General features: G+C 39.9%; 1 protein-coding gene across 1 annotated transcript in view; it reads left to right on the forward strand.

Annotated features, from left to right (window-relative positions):
• Nucleotides 1-386: 386 nt before the first annotated feature.
• The window catches only part of FBXL2 (F-box and leucine rich repeat protein 2), a 62,560-nt gene continuing 37,929 nt past the window's right edge, over nucleotides 387-25,017 (forward strand). The window contains exons 1-2 of the mRNA XM_056128937.1: nucleotides 387-486; nucleotides 11,003-11,064. Of these exons, the coding sequence (XP_055984912.1) occupies nucleotides 484-486; nucleotides 11,003-11,064 (65 nt within the window). The 5' untranslated portion in view covers nucleotides 387-483. The remainder of the gene's footprint in view (nucleotides 487-11,002; nucleotides 11,065-25,017) is intronic.

A 25,017-nucleotide genomic window follows, 5' to 3' on the forward strand; every position in this document is an offset into this window, starting at 1 on the left:
AAGCTTGAAAGCTGACTAGAATATGACCGATGGTTACCTTAGATGCTGAGCTTTATTCTTTCTCGTTCTTGTTCTCTTTAGTTTAAAATACCTCGGCAGCCATGCATTTACCTGGGCCATCTGTCTTTTTTTTTTTTTTTTATTAAAAAGGTGTGTGTGGGGAAATTCATCAAGCTCTCTCCCAGGATGAGTTTTATTAGTCAGGTGGGGGACGTCAAGGGGATCAGGGTGATGGGTGGGGAGGTGGGGGTCCACATGCAAAGTAGGCGAGGCGAAGAGGCCCCGCCCAAGATCCGAGGTGGGGGCGGAGGGAGATGGTGAAAGGGCACCGCCCCTGCCCGTCACGTGCTCTCCGACCGCCAATGGCCGTCTCCGAGCCCACCTTGGGGATGGGGCGGGGCGCCCAGCTGGCGTCACCAGGACAACGGGCGTTGCCAGCGCCTTGTGACTCGGGGCTGTGGGCGCGCTCGCCGCTCTTCGGCCATGGTGAGTCTTGGGGGGTTCCCCCCCTGCACCCCATCGCCACCGGCCCGGCCGCCCCGCCCCGCCCTTCCCGGCTCTTCCCCGCCGTGGCCGCCCTGCGGGTGGCGTTGGGGGTCGCGGAGAGGCCGAGCCGCGGCCTGCGGGGAGGACCCTGGGGCCTCCAGCGACGCGGCGTTCTGTGCTGCCGAGGGGCTTGCTCGCAGCCCGGGGGGTCGGCGTGTGGTCCCCGCCAGGGTGTGGTTTCATCCGAGTCCCAAACGCCAGCGTTCCCCCGAGGGAGGTGCGGGCCGGGAGCCCGGGCGCGCCCTGGGGGCGCTGTCTCCGGGCGCGACCCCCGGTTCCGTGCGACCCCCTCGCCCCGACCCCCGCCGCCGCCGCCGCCGCTGCTGCTGCCTGCAAGCCGGGCCTGGGAAGGGGACCGGGCAGCGCGGGCCGCGGCTCGGGGATTCGGGAAGTCTCCGAGCCTAAGGGATGCTGGACGCCGGCTCCGGGGACCACCTGGTGCAGATGCCGACGAGGGGCCCCGGGGTGCGAGCTGGGAAAAGGAGGTCGGCGTCGGCGTCACCCTCTCACCCCCACCCAGCGGCTGGGTGCTGATCGCGTCCTGTCTGCGGGGATGGAGGGGGGTGTTTAGTGGAAGTGTTGGGGAGCGGAGGGTGCTGGGTGGGGAGTGGGCACCTCCCCTCAAGCCCCACCCTGGGGGACCCGCCCCTCTGCGCCCTAGGAAAGACGGGGTCTTGGAGTAGGCGGGGACGCGCATCTCGCTCTTACTTACCCTGGGAAGAGCAGAGGAGAGGTCGGGTCTGTGGCCTGGAGAGAGCAAGGCGTGGATGTTGCTTGTGGATTCTAAGTGGTTTTCAACAGCCAAAGTTACGGGGTGGGCGAGAGAGTGTCAGATACGGAAGGTTCCTTTCATGTCAGCTTGAGAAAAGCCCTTCTACTTACAGCAAGGAGGGAAAAATGAAAAGTTCTCGGAATTTCAGCCTTTACATCACTCAGAACTTCCGTTGCCCTTTTTTCTTTGCCTTTAATCAATCGCCCCTGCCGGGCCTGACTGTACTAGACCTTGGTCGCTATTGTAAATTTTAGATGTCTACTTACTCTAGAATAAAAGCACTTTACTTTTCTACTAGTGGTTGTTTTCACTAAACTTGAAAATATTTCTTGTGTATCTTATGAGTATTTTTAAATGTATGTGTGGGGGGGGGGGAGAGTGCGAAGGTTGGGGGCCACACTGGAAACCATTCCTCCTAGAAAGTCTCTTAAGCATCCAACCAGAGTCAACTGTGTGCATAAGACAAGTTAATCGGGGCTGGAGCGATAGCACAGCGGGTAGGGCGTTTGACTTGCACGCGGCCAACCAAGGTTTGAGTCCCAGCATCCCATATGGTCCCCTGAGCACTGCCAGAAGTAATCCCTGGGTTCATGAGCCAGGCGTAACCCCTGTGAAACGCGGTGTTTGACCAAAAAGAAAAAAAAAGTTCATCCTTGGCCTCTCAGTATCCATATTGCAAACCATAATGCCCAAAAGTAGAGAGAAAGTAAGAAGGAAATTGTCTGCCATAGAGGCAGGGGATGGGATGGGGTGGGGTGGGTGTGGCATGAGGGATACTGGGGACATTGGTGGTGGGAAATGTACACTGGTAGAGGGATGGGTGTTGGATCATTGTATGACTGAAAGCCAATCATGGAAGCCTTGTAACTATAACTCATGGTGATTCATTAAAATAATAATAATAATAAGACAAGTTCATCCTTGTGCTGCCTCTCTGGCTCAAGGATTTAGTGTTTGACTCCTGGAAGGTGGTTGAACAGTGAGCTGATGGCTGTGTTTCAAGGGAAGTGGGGACAAGTTGGTGTAGGAGGGAGCTTAAAGTAGCTGCCATATAATCTCCCAAATTCTGTTATTCTAAATTACATACTAGTAATTCACTGATTGCACTAATTCTAACTTTATATCCAAATGTGAAGACAATGCTGTCAATTGATATACTTGATTTTTCATATTCAGTAACAATTTCTTCATTTGAAGTACTCCTTACTCTTTCCTCTATTATCTTGACAGTTGACATTTAGACTGTACACTTTCTATGTTTGAAACATTTTTCTAAGCACATTTTATAAACACTGTATTTTCTAAGCATCACAGCTACCCTACGAGGGAGAGAGAAGTTTTTCATTTTAGAGACAAGGAAATTGAGGCGTAGCGAGGTGAATCAAGCCAAATCAAAAACCAGGTAGCTTGTGTCAGAACCTGCTTTATAATAACTCAATTATGCTGCATCATGTATGTGACACTTATGTAGGGAAATTCATTTTCTTCTTTGGACTTTGATATTTTGGGTCCTTTGCAAATAGTTGAATTTTGCTGTCCCTGGTGCTGTTCCAGATGCTGTGCTCAAGGCATGCCTGCCCAGCCTTCTCCTTCCTTTTGTTTCCCCCATTATTCAAAGATGAGATGAAGAGCAATTACTGGCGACCGATGTTTAGACTAAGGGCCATACTCAGAGCAGTACTAGCAATAAAAGTTTATCCTACCCTTTGGTTTGTATTCAGAAATTGGCATCTGTATTTTTGTGGATCACAGTGACCAGTGTTTAAGATAAAACCATTTAGACTTGGGGATGAAATGATCTTTTTTAAACATTTTTATTGAATCACTGTGAGATAGACCATTACAAAGCTCAAAGCTGTTCATGATTGGATTTTAGTCATACAATATTCCAACACCCATCTTTCCACCAGTGTATGGAAAGATTGTTTTATTAAAATGTAATTTTCCTATATATTTCCTAACAGTAAATTTTTACATTTGGTTTTATGTTATATAATTTTTATGAAGGGACATCAAACAATTGTTTACACTCATTCTCATGGATCAAAATATACATTGGGACACCTATCATCAAGCTTTTGTTACTGGTTGATGTTGTCACTTGTAGGAACCTTTATTTGTTATTTGTTTTGTGTGGCCGCACCCGCCAGTGCTCAGGGTTTACTCCTGACTCCGCACTCAGGAATCACTTATGGGGGACCATAATGGGGTGCCAGGGATTCAACACAGGTCAACCATGTGCATAGCAAGCATCCTACTCACTTTTTTTAAAATTAACAATTTCTTCATTTCAGTTCATTCACTTGCACTTTCCCCCTCTTTTAGCACTTTGTTTTGCTTATTTGTCTGGTGAGTATTTCTTTTTTTGGGGGGGGGTCACACCTGGCAATACACAGGAGTTACTCCTGGCTCATACACTCAGGAATTACTCCTGGCAATGCTCGGGGGACCATATGGGATGCTGGGAATCAAACGAGTCGGCCGCATGCAGTGCAAACACCCTATCTACGGTGCTATCGCTCCATCCCCATATTCTTTAGATGTTAGGAAGCATACAGTGGAGGGACAAGCTTTACAATAAAATATATCCAAGGTTTACAGATGGTCTTGATCTCTGCTATCACAGAATATAGTTAAGGGAGATTATGTAATTATATATCATGAGATCTATATTAGTATGTCATGATAAGAGGTTTATTTTCTTTTGTCTGCACTGGGGTGGAGATAGGACATAATTTTTGGTAATTGTAACAATTTCATGAAACTTCTGGGTTTGAGACTGATCACATTTATTTCATTTAGGTAATCCTAATTACCTTGCAAGATTGACATTCTACCTGTTTCACAGCTCCAGATTGATAAGCCAATTTCACCGAAGTCCCCTAGTTGGTGAGTGGTAGACCCAGGATTTGAACTCAACCAGTCTGTCTCTATAGTCTGGCATCTTCATCATGGCATCACAGCCCCTGTCCAAGCAAAGAAGAGTGCTGCCTCAAAATTTAGAGTCTTGGTGCTCAGCTGAATCATCTGGCTGCTTTTATTTTGTGACAGACGACTTGGGTGCATAATGATGTTCTCTGGGATTTTTCCCTTTTTCTTTTCCCCTGTGTAGACAAGCAAAACTCAGACATGGACAGCCTAGATTGAACCACATCCTCACTCTTGCCTTCCCTGCCTCATTTTATGTCCCACATCTACCCTGTGCAGAATTCTCCTTTTTCACTGGCATGGCCAGCTCTAGGATGGCTCTGAAAAAAATGAGGTAGAACTGAAGGGTGGAAGGAAGCAGAGCAGGGAAGGCATTGAGAAAGCTGTCGTGGAATCAGAATCACAGTGAAAACCCAGTGAAAGCCTAATGAGTTCTCTTTGTCTCTCCCATTAAACTTTCTGCACTGTGGGTTTCTGCGTTAGTGTGTCCAGCTATTATTTATCATGTGCCAATCACTGTACTGGGAAATGAAACAAGTCTCTGGTCTCATGGAAATTATATTACAGTGATGAGAAGATAGGTAAAGGGACAAACAGTGTGCTTTGGTAAAAAGAAAAGAGTAGGAGAGGAAGGAAGTTTAAGGGCAGGGTGGGAGAGTGGATGAGGAGAGCTACGAATTGCTTTATGTAGAGAAGGTAGGGAAGGCTTCTCTGTTAAGTGACATTTGAACAGAATGCGTAATGAGACTGTCTGGAGAACTTAAGGGTGAGGTTCCCAGGCAAGACATGCCTGGTGTGCTGTAGGGGCAGCAAGGAAAACTGTGGCTGGGAGTGGAATAGAGCAGAGAGCATAGTAGGAGGGAAGAGGAGAGAAGTCATGGAGGTTAGCTATGTGACACTTTAAGCCACTTAAAGTAATTTAACTTTTCCTTTGAGGGAAGGAGAAGTGACAAGGAAGGTTTAGAAAGATAAATGGCACAAGATGATTTAGACTTCATTAAAAGGATCATTCTGTCTTCTATGTGGAAAACACATGTGTGGTAGGAGTGGGGAGAGAATGGACAGAATAGAGGAGCCCAGATTGGGCATCGTTGTTGCAGGAATCCAGAGGGTTATGCAATTGGAAAGTGAAAAAGAGGACAGTCTCAGTGATTTGAGCCTGAGAAAAAAGAATGAATGGTCATTGAATGAGATTAGAAACTAGGGAACTTGGGGCCAGAATGATAGTACAGTGAGTAGGGCATATCCTTTGCACACAGCTTGACCCAGGTTCGATTCCTAGCACCACATATGGTCTCGGGAGCACAACCAGGAGTAACTTCTGAGTTCAAATCCAGGAATAATCCCTGAGCACTGCTGTGTGACCTCAAGACCAAACAAAAACTAGAAAACTTGCTCTTCAGGGTAGGTGTGAAGAAAACTTAAGTTGGTTTGAACTTGAAAAATCTTATGATCCTTATTTGACATCTCTGAACTTATGAGTCTAAGGTTACAGTTATACTTTCAGAAACAGTGTGATGGCATAAATTTTAAAAACACTTCATTGACTCTTAGGCATTCGGTCAGGAGGAGTGTGAGTTGCCCAGTAACTCCTATCATTAAAAATTTAGAAATACTGAGAGGTTGAATGCCTTGCTCAAAGTCAGATAACACTTATTACCTATTTTGAAATGCACAGAACTCTAGACATAGAGTTGATATAAGTTTATGGTAATATTTTTTCTTTTGGGTGGTTCTAGGAATTGAACCCAGGAATTCATACATGCAAGGCAAGTGCTTTACCCATGAGCCACACCCCCAGACACAAAATATTTGGTTTGGTGAGCTTCCTTCTCTCCTTCCTTCCCTTCCTTCCTTCCTTCCTGCCTGCCTTCCTTCCTTCCTTCCTTCCTTCCTTCCTTCCTTCCTTCCTTCCTTCCCTCCCTCCCTCCCATAGTAAGCCAATAACATCTTAATTAAAAGTTAAAACAAGGGCAGGGTGATAACTCAAAGGACTGAAATATATGCTTTGCATGCAGGAGAGCCAGGTTCAATTCCTAGAACTTCAAGAAATCCCAAGCACCACCAGGAATGATCCCAAGGACTACCAGGTGTTGTCAACCACTACCATAACTCCAGTAATAATATAAAATAAATAAAAAACTTCCACTTCCTATTAGGATGTTCCAGATTGCAAAACATGAATCATATTTTTATTCCAACAAAAAAGCTGGAGAAGCTAGAGAAGTCATAGATCTCCAGATGCATACCAGAGAGTTGAGGAGAGCAAGAAAACTAAATGAATTAAAATCCAGAAAATAATAAGCTATTTCACGCAAAAAGACACAAATAGGAGCATAAGAAGAGGCGGAAGACTCTTGTGGAGAGGTAAAGAGAAATGGGCCCAACTTAAATTTTTAAAAAAATTTTTTAAAAGTTGTTCACAATCACTTGTTACATTTAATATTCCAACACCAATCACACCACCATTACACCTACCCACTATCGTATTTCAAATGTTTCCACCCCAAACCCCAAACCCTGACCCCAGAGCAGGACCTAAAGAATTTATATTTTGTATTGCTTGTTATGAATAATCCGCTTAAACTGATCCAAAAAAGTTTTCTTATAGGAAAGTGTGTGAAGATTGCTGTATCTCACCCTGGAGCCAGTAAGCCCTTGGATAAGAGATTAGCAACATATAAAATGTTTTCACAGCCATATCTGTGGCCCTGCACTCCAGGAATTCTAAAATTCTAAATATGATTATACAGCTGAGGTTAATTTTTTAAAAAAACTGGATGGTGACTTTGGTGTTCAGAGGCATTTCTGTGGCGTATCATTCTATGTTGCACTCTTCCGGGACCTTTGTTGAGTCTCCGGATCGAGGCTATTAATGAGCTTAGATGGCTCCAGAGGTAGTTCCTGGATGTGACTGCCAGGCTACTGGAAACAAAGGGAGATGGGGGAAAGTCCTGGAGATTTCAGTCACAAGTTCCACGTACCTGGTTTTTCAGCAGATTCACTCATGAATGAGGCTGTCCGAGTCTTGGAGAGCAGCCTTGAGCTTGGCAGCCTTTGAATTCTGGAGGTTTTTGGCTGACAGGGCTCAATTGGATTCAGGAGGGGAACTCACTCGCCCCTCTCCAGGTTGCCTCAGATGAGACAGACTGATGCGGGGTCAAAAATCATCCCAACTTTTTTTTTTTAATTTTTATTAGTGAGACACCATGAGGTACAGTTGTAGACTTACAAATTTTTGTGCTTGGGTTTCAATTATACAATGATCAAATACCCATCCCTCCACAGTGCCCATTTCCCACCACCACGGATCCCAGTATTCCTCCCACCCCCCTCCATACCCCCCATTCCACCCTGACTCTGTGGCAGGGCATTCCCTTTTGTTCTCTCTCTCCTATTGAAAATCACCCCAACTTTGATTCGCTTGTTGCCTTGTCACTTGAGTGAGAGTTTGTTCTCCTGGGGGGTTTTAGCCACAGAGTGTCCAGCTGGTGCAAGTGGCTGGTCAGAAGTGGTCACTGCACCAGTCTGCATGGCATGTTCTTTGTGTTTCAAGGCTCACTCCTATTGTAAAACACATAAACATTTTTTTTGCTGAGTAATTTTCCATTGCATGGCCATTCTATGTTTTGTTTGTGCAATAATCAGTTGATGGACTTTAAAAAAAATTTTACCTGTTTACTTATTTGTTTTAGTGGGAGCATTCACACCTAGTGATGCACAGGGGTTACTCCTGGCTCTGCACTCAGGAATTATTCCTGGCGGTTCTCAGGGGACCATATGGGATGCAGGGGATCAAACCCGGGTCAGCTGCCTGCAAAGCAAATGCCCAAACTGCTGTACTATTGCTTCTGCCCAAGTTGATGGACTTTTGAATTGTTTTCACTTTTTTTTTGGCTCTTTCGAATAACGATAGACTAATTTTTATATGATCAGCTGTTTTAATTTCTCATGATTGAAATTGTTGGTGCATATGGTAACTATATTTAACCATTGAGTAGCTGCCAAGCTGTTTTCCAAAATGATTACACCATTTTATATTCCCACCAGCAGTGTATGAGCATTACAATGTTTTTATACTCGCATCATTACTTGTTATTATTTTTGTATTTGACTTTAGCCATCCTTGAGGCTTGCAAATATCTCATTATGGTTCTGATTTGCTCTTCTCTAATGACTAAAGCTATTGAAGTTGTTTTTATAGCTTATTGACCATTTGCTTATATCTTAATGCAAAAATGTCTGTTTAAATCCTTTGCCCATGTTTAAGCTGTTTTGTCATTTTTCCTGTTAAATTGTGAGAATTCTTTACATATTCAGGTACATTCTCTTCCCAGATGTGTGATTTTCAGCTAACATCTCTTATTGTGTGGATTTTCTTTTGACTTTGTTGGTGATGCTCTTTGTAACACAAAGATTTTTAATTTTGTTGAAGACCAGTTTGTTGTTTCTTAGGTTGCTTGTACTTTTGGGGTAATATCTAATAAATTGTTGTTATCCAGCACCACCAAGATGATGCTTGTATTTTTTAAAGGGTATAGTTGTGTTTTGGGGGGATGGTCTGGAGGAGGGGTTTGGTAATAACCAGCAGTACTCAGGGGCTACTCCCAGCTCTGTGCTCAGATGTTACATCCAGTAGTGCTTTGAGGACCTTGTGGTGCTGATCATCAAAGCTGAGTCTTCAGTATGCAGAGCATGAGTTCAGCTCATTGAGCTGTCAGCAGCCCTTTGGAGGGCTAGGAAGGGTATATATCATTTCAGATCTTATATTTATTGAGGACTTTGGTATGAGAAAGAATCTGACTTTGTTTTTGCTTGACCTAGCACAATTTGTTGAACAAAAAGATAGAACCTGTTCTTTTCCACTGGATTATTTTAGTGCTGGGGAATGTAGCTCAGCAATACTTAGTAATATAGAGTACTTACTTATGAGCTCTGTGTTTGGTTCCTGGCACTGACTAAAACAAAATATTCAAAAACAACAGCAATGAATCAGCCTCAACTCCCTGCTCCCCACCAAACAATTGCTGGGCCAGGGATGTTGCTCAAGTGGTAGAGCATGTGGAGGCCCTGGGTTTCACCGAGGCCCCTCTCCACCTCCAAGCCCTTCGAGATATGGCACCCACAACAAATAAAAAAACTCAGCTGCCTAGAAATGTAAGAATTTATATCTTTTTTGTTTTAGGGTTACACCCAGCAGTGCTGAGGGCTTCCTATTGGCTCTGTGCTCAGGGACCATTCCTTGCGAGGCTTGGGAGACCATATGGGGCGTCAGGGATCTAACTGGGATCTGCCACATGCAAGGCAAGCAACCTACCCACTGGACTATCACCCAAACTCCAAGAGTTTATTTTTTAATTTTCAAGTCTATTCAATTCATTTATGTGTCTTCTTTTTATGTTAGTACAACAATATTCAGTTGTTGTAAGTTTTAAAGTTAGGGTATTTGAGTCCTCCAACTTTATACTTCCTTTCTGTGTTATTTGGACTATTCTAGATCTTTTGCATTTTCATATGAACTTTAGGATCAGTTTTTCTGTTTTTTGAATAAGGGCAAATGGTATTGATTTTTGTAACAATTTTATTAAGTATATGGATCTATTTGGGGAAATATAGCTAATTTTACACTATCCAATCTTCAGTTCATAAACATAGTCTATCTTTGTGCAGGTGTATAATTCTTCTTTCAACAGTGTTTTATGTAAGTTTTCAATATATTCAAATTTATTCCTAAATGTTTCTCTCTCTCTCCCTCCCTCCCTCCCTTCCTCTCTCCCTCCCTCTCTCCCTCCCTTCCTCTCTCTTTTCCTGCCTTCCTGCCTGCCTGCCTTTCTCTCTCTCTCTATTTCTCTCTCTCATTCTTAATTCCTTTCTTTCCTGGCAATGATCAGGGGTTATTCTGGCTCTAAAATCAGAATTTACTTCTGGCGATGGTTGGGGGACCAAATTGGGTGCTGGGGAAAGAACCTGGGTTGGCCACGTGCAAGGCAAGCACCTTACATGGTACTATTGCTCTACCCCCATTATTTTACTTTTTAATGTTGCTGTAAATGAGATTGCTTTCTTAATTTTATTCTCAGTCTTCATTGCCAATACGTAGGATTAACATTTATCTTATTATAAATGTCACTGTCACTGTCCTCTGGTTGTTCATCGATTTGCTCAAGTGGGCCCAGTAACATCTCCATTGTGACAATTGTTACAAATTGTTATTTGTTATATCAAATACGTCACAGGTAGCTTGCCAGGCTTTGCCATGCAGGCGAGATACTCTCGGTAGCTTGCCGGGCTCTCAGAGAGGGGCGGAGGAATCGAACTCAGGTTGGCCATGTTGGCTGCGTGCAAGGCAAACACCCTACCTGCTGTGCTATCGCTCCAGCCCATTATAAATGTAATTTTTATATTGTCCTGCAGCCTTCCTGACCTACTTTATTAGTTCCAATAAATTTTTCTATGGGTTCATTAGAATTCTCTCTACATAAGTTCACATTATTTGCAAATTAAGGCTCTTTTTCTTCCCTCTTTACACTCAGAACACCTTTATTTATTTATTTATTTGCCTAATAACCTTGACTAGAACCTCCTAAACAATATTTAAGTAATGTATGTTGCTATTTTTATTAACATTCATCATATTGGAGTCTGGTGGTTTCATGAAATTATTTGCATCACTAAAGAATAGTGGGGTTGTTTTATTCTAAAATATATGTACCTTTAACTGAAAAATACTTAACAGTTTCTCTTTTACCATTTCAGGTTTTCTCAAATAATGATGAAGGCCTTATTAACAAAAAGTTACCAAAAGAGCTTCTCTTAAGGTAAGTGTAGATAAGCTGAAGATCATTCGGATTCAGTCATCAAGTTCCAAGTCTATCTTCTTTCTCGCTATGAGTCCAGAGCATAGACAGACAAACAGAATTAGCCTAACTGACTTTTTGTTTTTGTTTTATAGAATGCTGTTCAGCTTGTTGTTAAATTTTACTTGGTCTAATCCAGAATGTACTAAGTATGTACATAGCATTGGTCTGGATTCTTTTTGTAATGTGGTAAGTATTGTAATAATCTTCAGTAGGTGCCAATGTTTTGGTATCAGTAGATAATCTCAATGTCATCAGTAACAATGAAGAGAGGTTATTGTTAAGGTTGTGAGCTCCTGAAGTCATAAACGTTTAGATGTTTTTTTAATAAGTCAGGTTTAAAATAAAATAAAAATTAAAATTAAGCAGATCATGAAATGAAAACATAAGTTCTTCAGAGAACCTAACATTTATATGTGTATTCAGGGATGCAACTCAGTGGTAGAGCACATGTCTTATGCATGAGACCCTGAATTTGTCCCCTAGCCATAACTCACAGACAAATATCAAAATTAATCTAACTGCAGTCCCAAATATCAGCTCAAATATCACTGTTTTTAATCCATATCATTAGAATTATGTGCTAAGTGACAGTGAATTCTATAAAGCATATCTTTTATTATGCTTCTTACTTTACCAAATAAAGCTGTGAACCAACATTTGTTGAACTTAAGGCACTGTGGTTTTGTTTAGTGCTTTTCAATCATCAAATATTTTAATTATTTACTAATAATTTATATAAACATGCTAATACTTAAATGGATTTCCCAAAATCTTTCTCATCTCTCTGGTGTTCCATGAAATATATTTTGTTATCAATTAAGTATGGAAATCACTGGGTTAATAAAAACCAATTTCTTTACTGTGTAACTTCTCAAGCTAATATTCATGGTGATGCTACTCGATGGGCAGTTGTGGCAATTCAAACTTATTGACCATAGAGCTCATTTAACATTTTATGGAAATATTTTGAGAACTATGACGTACAATAAGACATTGACCAAATGACTCCATTCTCTGGCAGTCCAAAATCTCATTTTATCATCAGGGGAATAAATCTGAACTTGTTTTGTTTATCTATTGAAATTCACCACAGTCACTCTACAAATGCAACAGACTAGGCTGCCTCAGTCTGTCATATTCTCTTTTTTATGGGTCAGAAATGGAGCCTGGATTTAGTTTCTTTGCTGTGTTTATGTTTCAGGGGCTTCCAAGGGTGTTTCATTGGTTATCATGTGATGTTTGGCACTAATGTCGTGAGTTCATTTTACTCTATAAATTTGAAAAAATTTGACTCATGACAGGATCACATGAAAATGCATAGCAGTTTAATTTTTATTTCAACATTAAGTGCTTACTATTATTAATAAATTTAAATAAATAATTCTATATTACACTGAACATTAAATATTCAATAGTACATAAAATACTTATTTGCATAAGATGATGTTCCTTGGTATTTTAGACCAACGTCTTTAAATCTCTGGTACACAGACTGGTGCCGGTCTTCAGATGTATAAGGTGGAAAAGCCAGTGCTGGAGTGATAGTAGGGCATTTGCTTTGGGTAGCATAGGGCATCTGCTTTGAATATAGATAGGATAGAGCATTTACTTTGGATGTGGCCGACCCAAGTCCAATCCCTGGCACCCCATATGGTCCCCTAAGCCCACCAGGAGCAAGCTCTGAACACTGCCAGTGTGGCCCAAAAACAAAAACAAAAAGGTTGAAAACTTATGGTTTATAAAGAGATAACCAAGGAAGGACTTTATAATATATAAACCCACAAAGTCTTTGTATCAAGTAAAGGAAGTTGGTAGAGCAAGTGACTGACCAGTGTGACAAGCTCTCACTCTATGACTTTAAAGGATGCCATCCACAGACTGCAAAGTGGACGGGGTCCCTGACTGTTGCACAATGTTTTATTCTTAGTCTGAACATTTTTCTAGCACTGGCAACAAACTACTATGAACATGTCATTCATACTCTGGGGAATCGCAAGTAGCTTCAGGAGCCCCATATTAGTCATTCTATACACAGAGAAATTAAACAACACCCTTCTGAAGAATACTGCTGCTGCTTGTGACTCCAAGTTCATTTAATACTTTAACCTTTCTGGCAGATTTAGCATTTCCATCATATTGCTTAGTCAAGAAAGAATTTTTATCAGTTGACCAAAACAAAATACGATTTCCTGTAGCAATATGATTTTCAAACTCCTGTCTTAGAAATGATCATCTCTTAGGATGCTCTTAAGAGTCGTGGATGTAGTCATCACTAATTATAGTTTTTAAATTATTCCTCAAGACGCATAAATCATTTTTCGGAAAGAGTTGTATTTGATAGCAAATGTTTTTAACATGGTTCTTGATAGGTTTGTGCACCCAATTCTATTCTTATTTTGGAATGTGTAAGGGGGATTTAAAGTTTAAAGTGCTGCCATTACAGGTCTTCTATGACTCATGAGATTCAAAATTAACTCTTGCCAACTATGTCATTTTAATTTTTGGTAGCCTTTAAATTATGTCTGCCAGTTTACTCTTTCTATTCTCAGTCATAGTAATTCTCTCCTTTCCTAACTACCCTTTATAAACAAACCTTGAAGGGTTAGACCAGGTTACAAGAGCATTCAACTTCATCATCAGTTAATTCTACAGCTGAGTGAGTGAGAGCATTAAAGTCCCCGCCTCGAGGGGCTGAAGTGTTCTGATGACTTCGTCTCAGTTAAATATCTTCATCCTTTTGGCCTAATCTTGGCTCACTTTTTCACTTCCTATTACAGACTTCTTTCTGACAATGCAGATGGTTCTGTTCTTGTTCATTTTTCAGTCTTCATCAGTAGATGTGAATTCATTTGAGGTTATGATATTCCTTTTGTTTGCAGCCAAGGTCTTTTTTCCCTGTTATCTATCACCACTCTTAAATTTTCTACTGGATTCTACTACTGATCACAATAGTGAAATCCCAGCTTCTTCTTTGGAACCATTAAGAATTGGAACCTGAAATTAGATGTTTCTTTTTTTTTTTTTTTTTTTTTCCCCCTTTATTTTATTTTATTTTTTTTTAAAGTTGTAGATTTACAATTTTTTGTGCTTTGGTTTCAATTATACAATGATCAGATACCCATCCCTCCACCAGTGCCCATTTTCCACCACCATGGATAATATCCCTCCCACCCCCATCCCCCCATCCCCCCGTCTCTGTGGCAGGGCAATCCCCTGTGTTCTCTCTCTCCTTTTGGGTGTTGTGGTCTGCAAAAGAGGTAGATGTTTCTTTTTATCTCTTTATTTCACTATGAGTCCACTCAGAAAAGTCTGTGAGGTTTTCTTCCTTCCATCTGATTATTTGATTACTAGTTTTAAGACTAACAATATTATCAGTTCACAGATATACCGTATGCCATCAATTTTCAGTTTGTTATTTAACAGATTTTTACAATCTTGCTTTCCTGCACAGTTTCACTTGTATGTTACGGGTATTCACATATTTTACTGTTCACTCACACAACTCAACAAATGACTTTTTGTTGATTAAACAATTTTACTCTGGAGAGTAAATTTTATGATGTGTATAACAATGGAAATATTTCAATTTTAGAATCTTTGTATCTGTTAGTGAGCTGAGCTGTCCTTATATATAATTGTCCTCATTGTTACTGTTTATATTACTTTTGGAGTCAGATTTGGGATTGGCATTTTAGCTCTCCCCATTTATTATTTGTATGACCTTAAAGTTGCTTAAGACTCTGGTTAATAATTTCCCCATCAGTATAATAGGAATAGATATAGTTCTTACCTTGTGGAGTTCTTGATAGCTTTTAGAGTTCCTGGAACTTAATGAATACAAGTAAATATTTGCTTTTATTGTCACTAGTTAGCATCAACTTTGAATGTCTGAATAATAAATGATGTTTGGCAATGCAGTGAATTTTAATGGAAACAACTGATAAAAGCAAGCTCTTCTGATATGGATCTTAACTTATGCTCATGCTAATAATATTTCAGTAGAAGCCTGATTGTTAAGAGTGGGTAGCCTAATGCTTCATTTCATCAACCTGGACTAATTTAAGCTCAATGGAAATTGCATACTACCATCTGATAGTAAACTGACAATTATGAGCAGATTAGTGGTGGCATTGTGACAACTGACAGTCATTTTGTATTAGAAAAAAAAGCAGTCTTTCAGAAGAAATCATTCCTCAGGAGAGAAGTCTTATTGAATCTAGTATTGGCTAAGACCTAAAAAATTGGCCTAAATTTTAATATTAATTAGATCTTATGTTTTTATTTCAGTTAGGGCTGTGCTTTCATATGTTAATGATCAAATGAAAACACATGTAAGCTACTGAGATAGTGATGCGAGCAATCCAATCCATATTTTAAAACACTGAAAAGACAGTCTTGTTAGTAGTAAATAGAAATGAAAGGAACCTCATATTAGACACATTAAAAAGATCTAAACCATCATTACTTATATTTAGTTCCTTTTTGGATTTGTTTGGATTCATGACAAAATTAAGTGCTAATAGTGTTTGTTGGTTGATGAAGGAAGGTTTGATTGCCCCAAACAAGAAAGCTGAGCCTAATAATCCTGGGCAATATAAAATCAACTACACAATTACATATAATTTGACAATTTTAGTAGTTTACTAGGGGAAATTATAAAATGACTAGCTCATACGTTTTCATATTTTCTTTTTCGAAAACTTCTAAGCCAATTCCATGAGTAAAAATAATTGTGTTTGTGTTGCAATTATTAAGTTACAGACCAATGTTTGTGTGTAATCATGGGACTTTGGGGAGCACAGTGAAAGGCTCATTCCTGTTTGGGGCATCATTGAGTGGGTGTTCTGCCTGCTGGTTGGTTTCAGCACTCCATGGACTTTTTCAAGGACGGGTGCCTTCACCTCCTGCTGTCTCTGATGCCTTAAATATATTCATTCCAAGGCAGCCTAACAGGTAAGATGTTCTTTTGAGAGTACATACACAGATTTTTCTTTTTTGTTGCAAAAGCTTTTGGAGGGGGGAAGTGTTATTTATTTATTTATCAAATCTTGAATAAATGTGTGATGAAATTAGATACAGAAGCTTTAAGAACCTTCTTTCTCATTATCTCTGTATGCCTTCATATTGATATCTTAGGGTTGGCATATAAACCAAAATCATGGCAGAAATAAGTTTTCCTTAGCAGATTGATGTTTTCCTTAGCAGATTGATGTTCTACTTATATGTTGAAACTCTATTGAGGCTTTTGGACTCTTGATCTATATTGAGATGGCATGAAGCATCAGTACAACTCCACAGTTAAGAAGGCTAGGTCGGAGCTTTGTGTCTGGAAAGTTTCCTCGAAGACCGTGTGATTAAAACAGTTAATTAAATAATTCCAACAGAAAAGATTGATAAATTTTACTCTATGAAGAATAAGATATATGGCAAAAGATGACAGTGATGGGGGAACTAGAAAGCCTATAAGCAAGAACTTTAATATGCAAAGAAAACAATTTAAAATTAAATATATTAGCCTTAAATATATTAGAAAAACAGTGTGAAGAAGGTATGAACAAAGGAATAAATACAGATATCCAGTAAACTTATTTAAAAGATTCTCATTCAGGTCTACCTTTAAGTTAAGTCCAAATAATGAATATAAAAATTAGAAGTTTAATAATATTAGATTTTGGAAAGGAGCTGAAACATAAGATGCTCAAATATGGTAGCAATGGAAATATAAACTGTTGAAGTTAGTCTGTGGTTTCAGATTTTTAACCAGAAAAATTTCCAGAAATTTTTTTTCAAAACTCCAGCTACACTTTTAGAAATTCCATATATACAAATTTACTGATAGTTATATTTGAAAATGTGTTATTATTTTTGGTTAATGATTCCCTTCCTCACTGATTCATTTTTGCCCTTATTTCCTACTTACCATTATGTTGATATTATGATAAACTTTGTATTTATGTTACTATGAATTTTAATCTTATCACTAAATATTAATTTAGTTTTAATAGTGTTATATTAAATGTTAATAAAATTAATATTAATAATGCCAAATGAAATATTTCAACAAATCAATATGTTTGCTTTCACTTATTAACTTTTAAAAATATATGGGATATTCTGGGGCATACTTTTCACTTAAAATGATGCTACTGATTCACATTTATATTTTTTATTGCTATATAATGTTCTGTTGTGTGAATATAGAAAAATTTATGAATTATAAAATTTTTCATGAATACTTGTTTTTTTTCAGTGTTTTGTTAATAAGGTGGTACTGCTGCTGTGAATATCCTTGTAACTGTCCCTGGCAGTGGAATTGAGGTTCATGAGATATATAAAACTTTGACCCTGTGAGGGACATTAAACCAAAATTGTCTTATCAATTCACAGTCGGTGCAGAGGAGCTTTTGACTTGATTGACACCATTCCAACATTTAATGTTGTGGAAGTTTATTTTTTGTCAGGGTAAATAGTGTCTGTTGTGCTTGTGGTTAGATTTATCTAAATTCTAGTAGTGTTGAAAATATATGTTTATCAGCCATATATTTCCTCTCCTGTGAAGTATATTTTTTTTGTCCTGTTGGCTTTTTAAAAATTGATTTGTAGGAGTACTTTATATTCTCAGTATACAATTTTTGTACTGAGATTAATGTTTATCTGACAACATTTTTTTCCACCAGCAAGCAATTAGTTTTTATATTCTTTAAAACATATTGATGCACAGACACCTATCATGAAGTCAAATTTAACAGCCTTTTTTATAGTTTTCTTTGTGTCGATGAACAACGGGAGGACAGTGCTACAGTGACAGTTTCTGTGTGTTTTAATAAGGAGCATATTCTTTACCCTGAGGACAGAGATATGCACATATTTTTTCTTGCAAGTTTAACAATTTTGTTTTGATATTTCAGTTTTTAACCAGACACTCTGGTATAGATTGTCATGTATAATATGAGATAGGAATCTATTTTTGTTGAATAATCCTTTCCTCCAAAGAAATACCATATTGTTTCTCCAAATTCTATCTAGAAATAGATATATCTCTGGAGTGTTTATTCTGTTCCGTGAGTTCATTTTCTGTGTGCCAGTGTGACATAAGGTATCTGTTTCTAAGAGATAGATTAGAGATAGGCCTGTGCTTTTCTTTATCTGGCAGGTTTGGGGTGGGAGAGGTTGTCAGTCAAGGAAAACATTGGGGTGGGTAGGTCTGTGCATTTTTTTCTCATACCATCCCTATCCGATTTTGAAATTCATACAAGTCTTATAAAACTGAGTTGTGGAATATTGTCTTTTTCTGACATTTTTAAGAGTCTGTCCTTTGAAAAGTTTGATAGAACTTCGTTGGAAAATTTTTAACTATATTAACTTGATATAATTTTTTCCCAGCTGCTTCTTGAGTCACTTTAGTAAACTTTCTTTTTCTAGGGATTTATGCATTTCATCTGAGTTTTAAAATTTGTCCTGATAGTTTTTTTTATTAACTGCAATATCTTTTGTAATGAACTCATTTCTACTTCCATTATCATTAATTTTACTGAATGCTTATTCCTTATCTGATCAGAATTAATTAGATGTTTGCCTGTTTTAGTTATTTCAGAGGATCAGTGTTTTGAATGTATTTCTATTTCTTTTTTATAATTTTAGCAATTTCTTAAGACTTAAATTGCCACCGATCTTCTTTGAATTCATTGTTGGGTTCTTTTTAAAGTTCCCTTCATACTTTGGATAGTTAGCTTATTTTTCAGTCTCATCTAAGTTCTTAAAGAAATAAACTAAAAGCTGTCCTTTATAGAATTCCACAATTTTAAGATTTGGTGTTTCTCTTAGATTCAGTTGAGTACTTAATTTTCATCACTGCCTTTTAAAATTCATGTAATTTTTCTTTTTTCAAGTAATTAACATGAAGCATAAAGTCAGCGACCCAGACAAAACAATCATATTAAACCAGTCCCCTTGTAGTACCACCTTGGTCAGTACATAAAACTTTGACCAAGGAAGCACCACCATGTGTCACCCAAATCATTGCTGCTTTTCTTCTCTCCAGAAGTAGATGCGGTCTTGACCTTTATAGCTATCATGTCTAATTTCTTGTCTAATTTCTCTACAGATATATTACCTGTTCTTGTATCCCTAGACGTCACAATTTTGTCCTGTCCATTATGTTTTTAAAATAAATCTTTTCAATTTCTGCTATTCAGTAGGTCTTCTGTCCATCTTTTTCTAGTCTACACATTTTATACATTGTTGAAGAACTTGAGTTATTTGACTCATGAACTCTTCCCACAATCTGAGTTTTGCTACTTGCATTTTCATGGTACAGTTTCAACATGTTTCTCATATCTTTTGTATTTCTTGGAAATTGGCCAGTGGATCCAGACTCTTGATCAGACTCAGTTCTATTCCTTTGATAAGGTTGTGGTAGTATATTATTTTATCAAGGTTGTTTTCTAATGAGGGTTTGCTAGCATTTTTAGTGCTTGTTCCTTGATATTCATTTACTGAAGGAGCAAAATGATACCCTGATTCTTTCCCCCACTATCCGCACATTAGTTAGAATTATTTTATGGCATCACTCCTTCTCTTTCTACTTGGCAACGTAATGCTACAGTTTGTATGTGGAAGATGATATAAATGCTTGATTCTTTCCCTTTAGTTATCAGTTTTTAAAACAATGAGATGTGAAGGTATAGGATTTGGGAAACATAATATTTACAAAGTTTCAAATAGTCTCCTGAAAGATATGTGTTAATTATAAAGGGAAAAATAGTAATTTTATAATGGGGCTAGTAGACATATTTTAACTAAATGACCAAAGTTAACATCAGTAATAGGACAAATCAACACTAATGCCTTCTGAGGTGTGATGTACAAAATGAGCATGGTATAGCTTCTGTGATACTCCTAAAAAAAGATCTGACAGTAATCATAAGAAACCACACAAAAGAGAGACATCACACAAAGTTGCTATCCTAAAAAAATGTTTAAAAATGTTGGAGCTAGACAAATATAGATGATCTTACTTCAAAATGGAATTTTAAAAAAAGATTAAGAAATCAGAGAATTTGAGTAAATTGGTGATTGCATTGGTTGAGGGAAGTGGGAAGCCACTGGTCCAAGAGTAAAATCTCCCAGTTCTAATGAAAAAGTATGGTACGGTGACTATAATTGACACTTAAAATTTGCAAAGAATCCATCTTAAATGTACTCATCATCAACAAATAAAGGGAACAGGTAATTTTAAAAAATGTTGAAGCTATGAAAGATTAAGGTTAATTAAGATAAAAGGAGACTCACAAGAGATAACAAATGCAATACGTGGTCCTGGAATTGAATCTGAACTCAAAAAAAATGTTTTTCTTTTGTTTTGAGGGTTATTATAGGACTATTGGCAGATTGTGAATATGATCTATAGATTGCTAACTAAATTGTATCACTGCTAATTTACTTGTTTTTAAAACTAGACTGTTTCTGGAAGAATCCTTGTCGTTAAGAAATATTTGAGTTTTTAGAAATTGAGCTCCAATTTGACCCAGCTATACCACTCCTGGGAATATATCCCAGAGAGGCAAAAAAGTATAGCCGTAATGACATCTGCACTTGTTTGTTCATTGCAGCACTCCTTACAATAGACAGAATCTGCAAAAAACCTGAGTGCCGGAGAACAGATGACTGGTTAAAGAAACTGGTACATCTACACAATGGAGTACTATGTAGCAGTTAGAAAAGATGAAGTCATGAAATTTACATACAAGTGGTACTACATGGAAAGTATCAAGTTACGCAAAATGAGTCACAAAGAGAGTGATAGACATAGAAAGATTGCATTCATCTGGGGAACATAAAGTAACAAAATAAGAGACTAACACCCAAGAGTGGACGAGATTAGTACCAGGAGGTTCACTCCATGGCTTGGAGGCCAGCCGCACATGCTAGGGGGAAAGGCAGCTCAGATAGAGAAGGAAGCACCAAAGAAGGTGTTGGGAGGATCCTCCCAGGGTGGAAGATGCATGCTGAAAATGGACTATAGACCAAATATGATTGCCACTCAAGGCAAACCACAGCACCCAAAAGGAGAGAGAGAACAAACAAAGGGGAATGCCCTGCCACAGAGGCAGGGTGGGTTGGAGGGAATAGGGGGGTGGGAGGGATACTGGGATCAGTGGTGGAGGAATGAGTACTTGATCATTGTATAATCGAAACCCAAGCACAAAAATTGTACACTCTACAACTGTACCTCATAGTGTTTTACTAATAAATTTTTTTAAAAAATAGAAATATTTGAGTTCTAAAAATGAAGAAAAAAGAAATATTTAAGTATTTAGGGGTAATTAAATTTCATGTCTGTCTTCAAACATTTAAGAGAAATTTCATGTTTGTGTGTGTGTGTATGTGTGTTTGTGTGTTTTACTGCAGTTATTGTTAACTGCTGGCCCTCAAGAGTTTTTCTGCCAGTCCACAAAAACATTATTGTCACTTAACACCTGGTTAAAATTCTTATTTTATAATGTTATATCTAAAAACTGATACATTGAATACTATACATAATGAATTTTGTTTCTTCCCCAATGTTCCATGAAATATTTCTCCAATTTTTTTTCCTTCTAAAATTGTTTAAATTTTTGTTATTTGTGGGGATCACTTCTGGTGGTACTGAAGTACCATGTGATGCCAGAGATTGAATCTAAGGCCTCACACATGCCCTACCACTAGAATTACATCGCCAGACCTAGTTTTCCTCTTTTCTCTGATCTACAGGGGACAACAGCTGAAAACTACTGTGTTTGTGTATTTATGGTGTGTGTTTGCTTGCGTGCATGTGTGTGTGGGTGTGTGTGGGTGTGTGTGTGTGTGTATGTCTGTCTGTCTGTATTCACATAGAGAGAGCCAAGTGATAGTGTGTTAAGTTTAATGTTAGCATTTGGGAAACCGGGGTGAGAGTGGAAGGCTTGTAAGAATTTTTTAAAAAATTTTTATTAGTGAAACACCATGATGTACAGTTGTAGACTTAAAAATTTTTGTGCTTGGGTTACAGTTATACAATGATTGAGTACCCATTACTCCACCAGTGCCCATTCTCCACCACCACTGAAGTCAGTATCCCTCCCACCCCCCATCCCCCCAACCCACCCTGTCACTGTGGCAGGGCATTCCTTTTTGTGCTCTCTCTCCTTTTGGGAAATGCATGCTCAAAGTAGACTATAGACCAAACATGATTGCCACTCAATGCCTCTTTTTCAAATTACAAGAATTCTTTGTCTGGGCCGGAGTGATAGTATAGTGGGTATGGCATTTGCCTTGTCCTTGGCCCACCCGGGTCAATCCTTAGCACCCTATATGGTTCGCTGAGCCTAACTGGAGTGATTCCTAAGCACAGAACCAGGTGTAATCCTTGAGCACTGCTCGGTGTGGCCCAAAAATTAAAATTTAATTTATAAAGAATTCAAGTTTAATTTAATTTAATTTTTTTATGTAGGTGTACTGCTATTTATTCAGCCACTGATTAGGCTGATTGAATTGTGCATGCACTCCACCTTACTTTTTTTTCCCATTTTTTATAATTTGATTTATTGAATCACCATGAGAGCAGCTACAAAGCTTTTGGGTTTAAATCTCGGTCATACAATGAAGCACCCGTACCTTCACCAGTGACCACTATTCACCACTAAAATCCTCAGTATATCCCCATCCCACACCCTCCCCCTTCCTGTGGGGCAGAAGATTTCCAAATTACTCTCTCTATACTTTGAGAGTATAGAGTATAGTATAGTATAGTATAGTATAGTATAGTATAGTATAGTATACACTCAACATTTCGACACCACATCCACCATTATTATTTTTTTACTGGTTATGAATATGGGCTGGAGCGATAGCACAGTGGTAGGGCGTTTGCCTTGTGCTCATCCGGTCTGGCCAAGCCGGGTTCGATTCCTCCGCCCCTCTTGGAGAGCCTGGCAAGCTACCGAGAGTATCTCGCCCACACGGCAAAACCTGGCAAGGTATCCGTGACGTATTCGATATGCCACAACACAGTAAAAAGTCTCACGATAGAGACATTACTGGGCCCGCTCGAGCAAATCAATGAACAACAGGAGGACCGTGACCGTGATCATGACTGGTTATGAATAACATATGATGTCATGTGGTTGCAGTAGAGGCCATACGATTTTGAAATTCCAAAATTTCAACAATTAAATCTGGAGGGATTTCTTGCCAAAACCTGCTGGGTTCCTAGATTTGTTCCTGAGTCTCTGGGATCATGGCCACTAAGCAGCTTGATCAGGAGCCAGAGAGTCCGTTGGTGGGTGGTGACTCGGGGTCTTGTTGGGATGGGGAGGAAAGGGCTGGCTCCACCCCCATCCCATGAGACCCCACGTATCTCATCACTGTGGGCCCAAACCTGACTGTCCATTGGCCTCTGCCGGATGGCGGCCACTGAACCGCCAAGTGGGAGCAGGCAGAGGGACAGCACCCTTTCCCCCCTGGGGTGTCCCGACAACAGTAACCTACTGCGGGGTCTGGGCGCATTTCTGCCAAAAGCCACTGGGTTTCAAGATTTGTTTCTGAGTCTCTGGGATCATGGCCGTTCGTTAAGCAGCCTGATGAGGAGCCAGAGAGGCCGTTTGTGGGTGAGGACTCGGGGCCTCATTGGGATAGGGAGGAAAGGGCCGGCTCCACCCCTGTCCTGTGAGGTCCCATGTGTATTGTCACTGAGGACCCAAACCTGACTCTCCAGTGGCCTCTGGAGGATGGTGGCCACTGGGCCACCAGGGGAAACAAGCCAAGGCACGAAACCTATTCCCACCTGGGGTGGCCCAATGCCTGTAACCTACTGCAGGGACTAGACGCATTTCTACCAAAAGCCTTTGAGTTTTGAGATTTGTTTCTGAGTCTCTGGGATCATGGCCATTAAGTAGCTTGATCAGGAGACAGAGAGGCCGTTGGTGGACAGCGACTCTGGGTCTTGTTGGGACGGGGAGGAAAGGGCTGGCTCCACCCCCATCCCATGAGGCCTCACGTGTCTTGTCATTGCGGGCCCAAACCTAACTGTCCAATGACCTCTGGAAGATGGCAGCCACTGAGCCTTCTAGGGGGAGCAGGCAGAGGGATAACACCCTTTGCCCACTTGGATGGCCCGGCAACAGTAACCTACTGAGTGGTCCACACATATTTCTGCCCAAAGCCGCTGGGTTTCGAGATTTGTTTCTGAGTCTCTGGGATCATAACCATTAAGCAGCTTGATCAGGAGCCAGAGAGACCATTGGTGGGCAGCAACACAGGGTCTTGTTGGGACAGGGAGGAAAGGGCTGGCTCCACCCTCAACCTCTATCCCCTGAGGCCCTGCATGTCTCATCACTGCGGGCCCAAACCTGACTGTCCTATGGCCTCTGGAAGATGGCAGCCACCAGGCCACCAAGGGGGAGCAGGAAGAGGGACAGCACCCTTTCCCCCCTGGGGTCGCCCAGCAACAGTAACCTACTGCGTGGTCCAGACACATTTATGACAAAAGCCGCTGGGTTTCGAGATTTTTTTTTGAGTGTCAGGGATCATGGCCATTAAGCAGTTCAATCAGGAACCAGAGAGGGCATGCCTCCAATTATATAGCTGAGCCGGAAGTAGTTTGTCAGTGTGTCTCCCACATACCTAACTTTTGGCCGTTTACTTTCTTGGCAAAATTTGTCCCAAGGTTTTGGGGTCTGGCAAAGGCACAGCAGCAATTTTGGGGGTATCTGGAAGTCTGAAGGCGCCATGAGGCAGCTGATGCACTCACCTCACAGGTACAGATTGAGCTGCTGGCGGCACCATACCCCCCAACTTTAATTTTAAATAACTTTTTTTTGTCCTAGTAGTGTGCCTTTTCTGTAAATACAAAAATATTTTAAAATGGAAATTTGTTGGTTTCTTCTAAAGCTG

This window comes from Sorex fumeus, unplaced genomic scaffold (genome assembly GCF_029834395.1).
Source record: "Sorex fumeus unplaced genomic scaffold, SorFum_2.1 ptg000072l, whole genome shotgun sequence".
NCBI classification, from domain to species: domain Eukaryota; kingdom Metazoa; phylum Chordata; class Mammalia; order Eulipotyphla; family Soricidae; genus Sorex; species Sorex fumeus.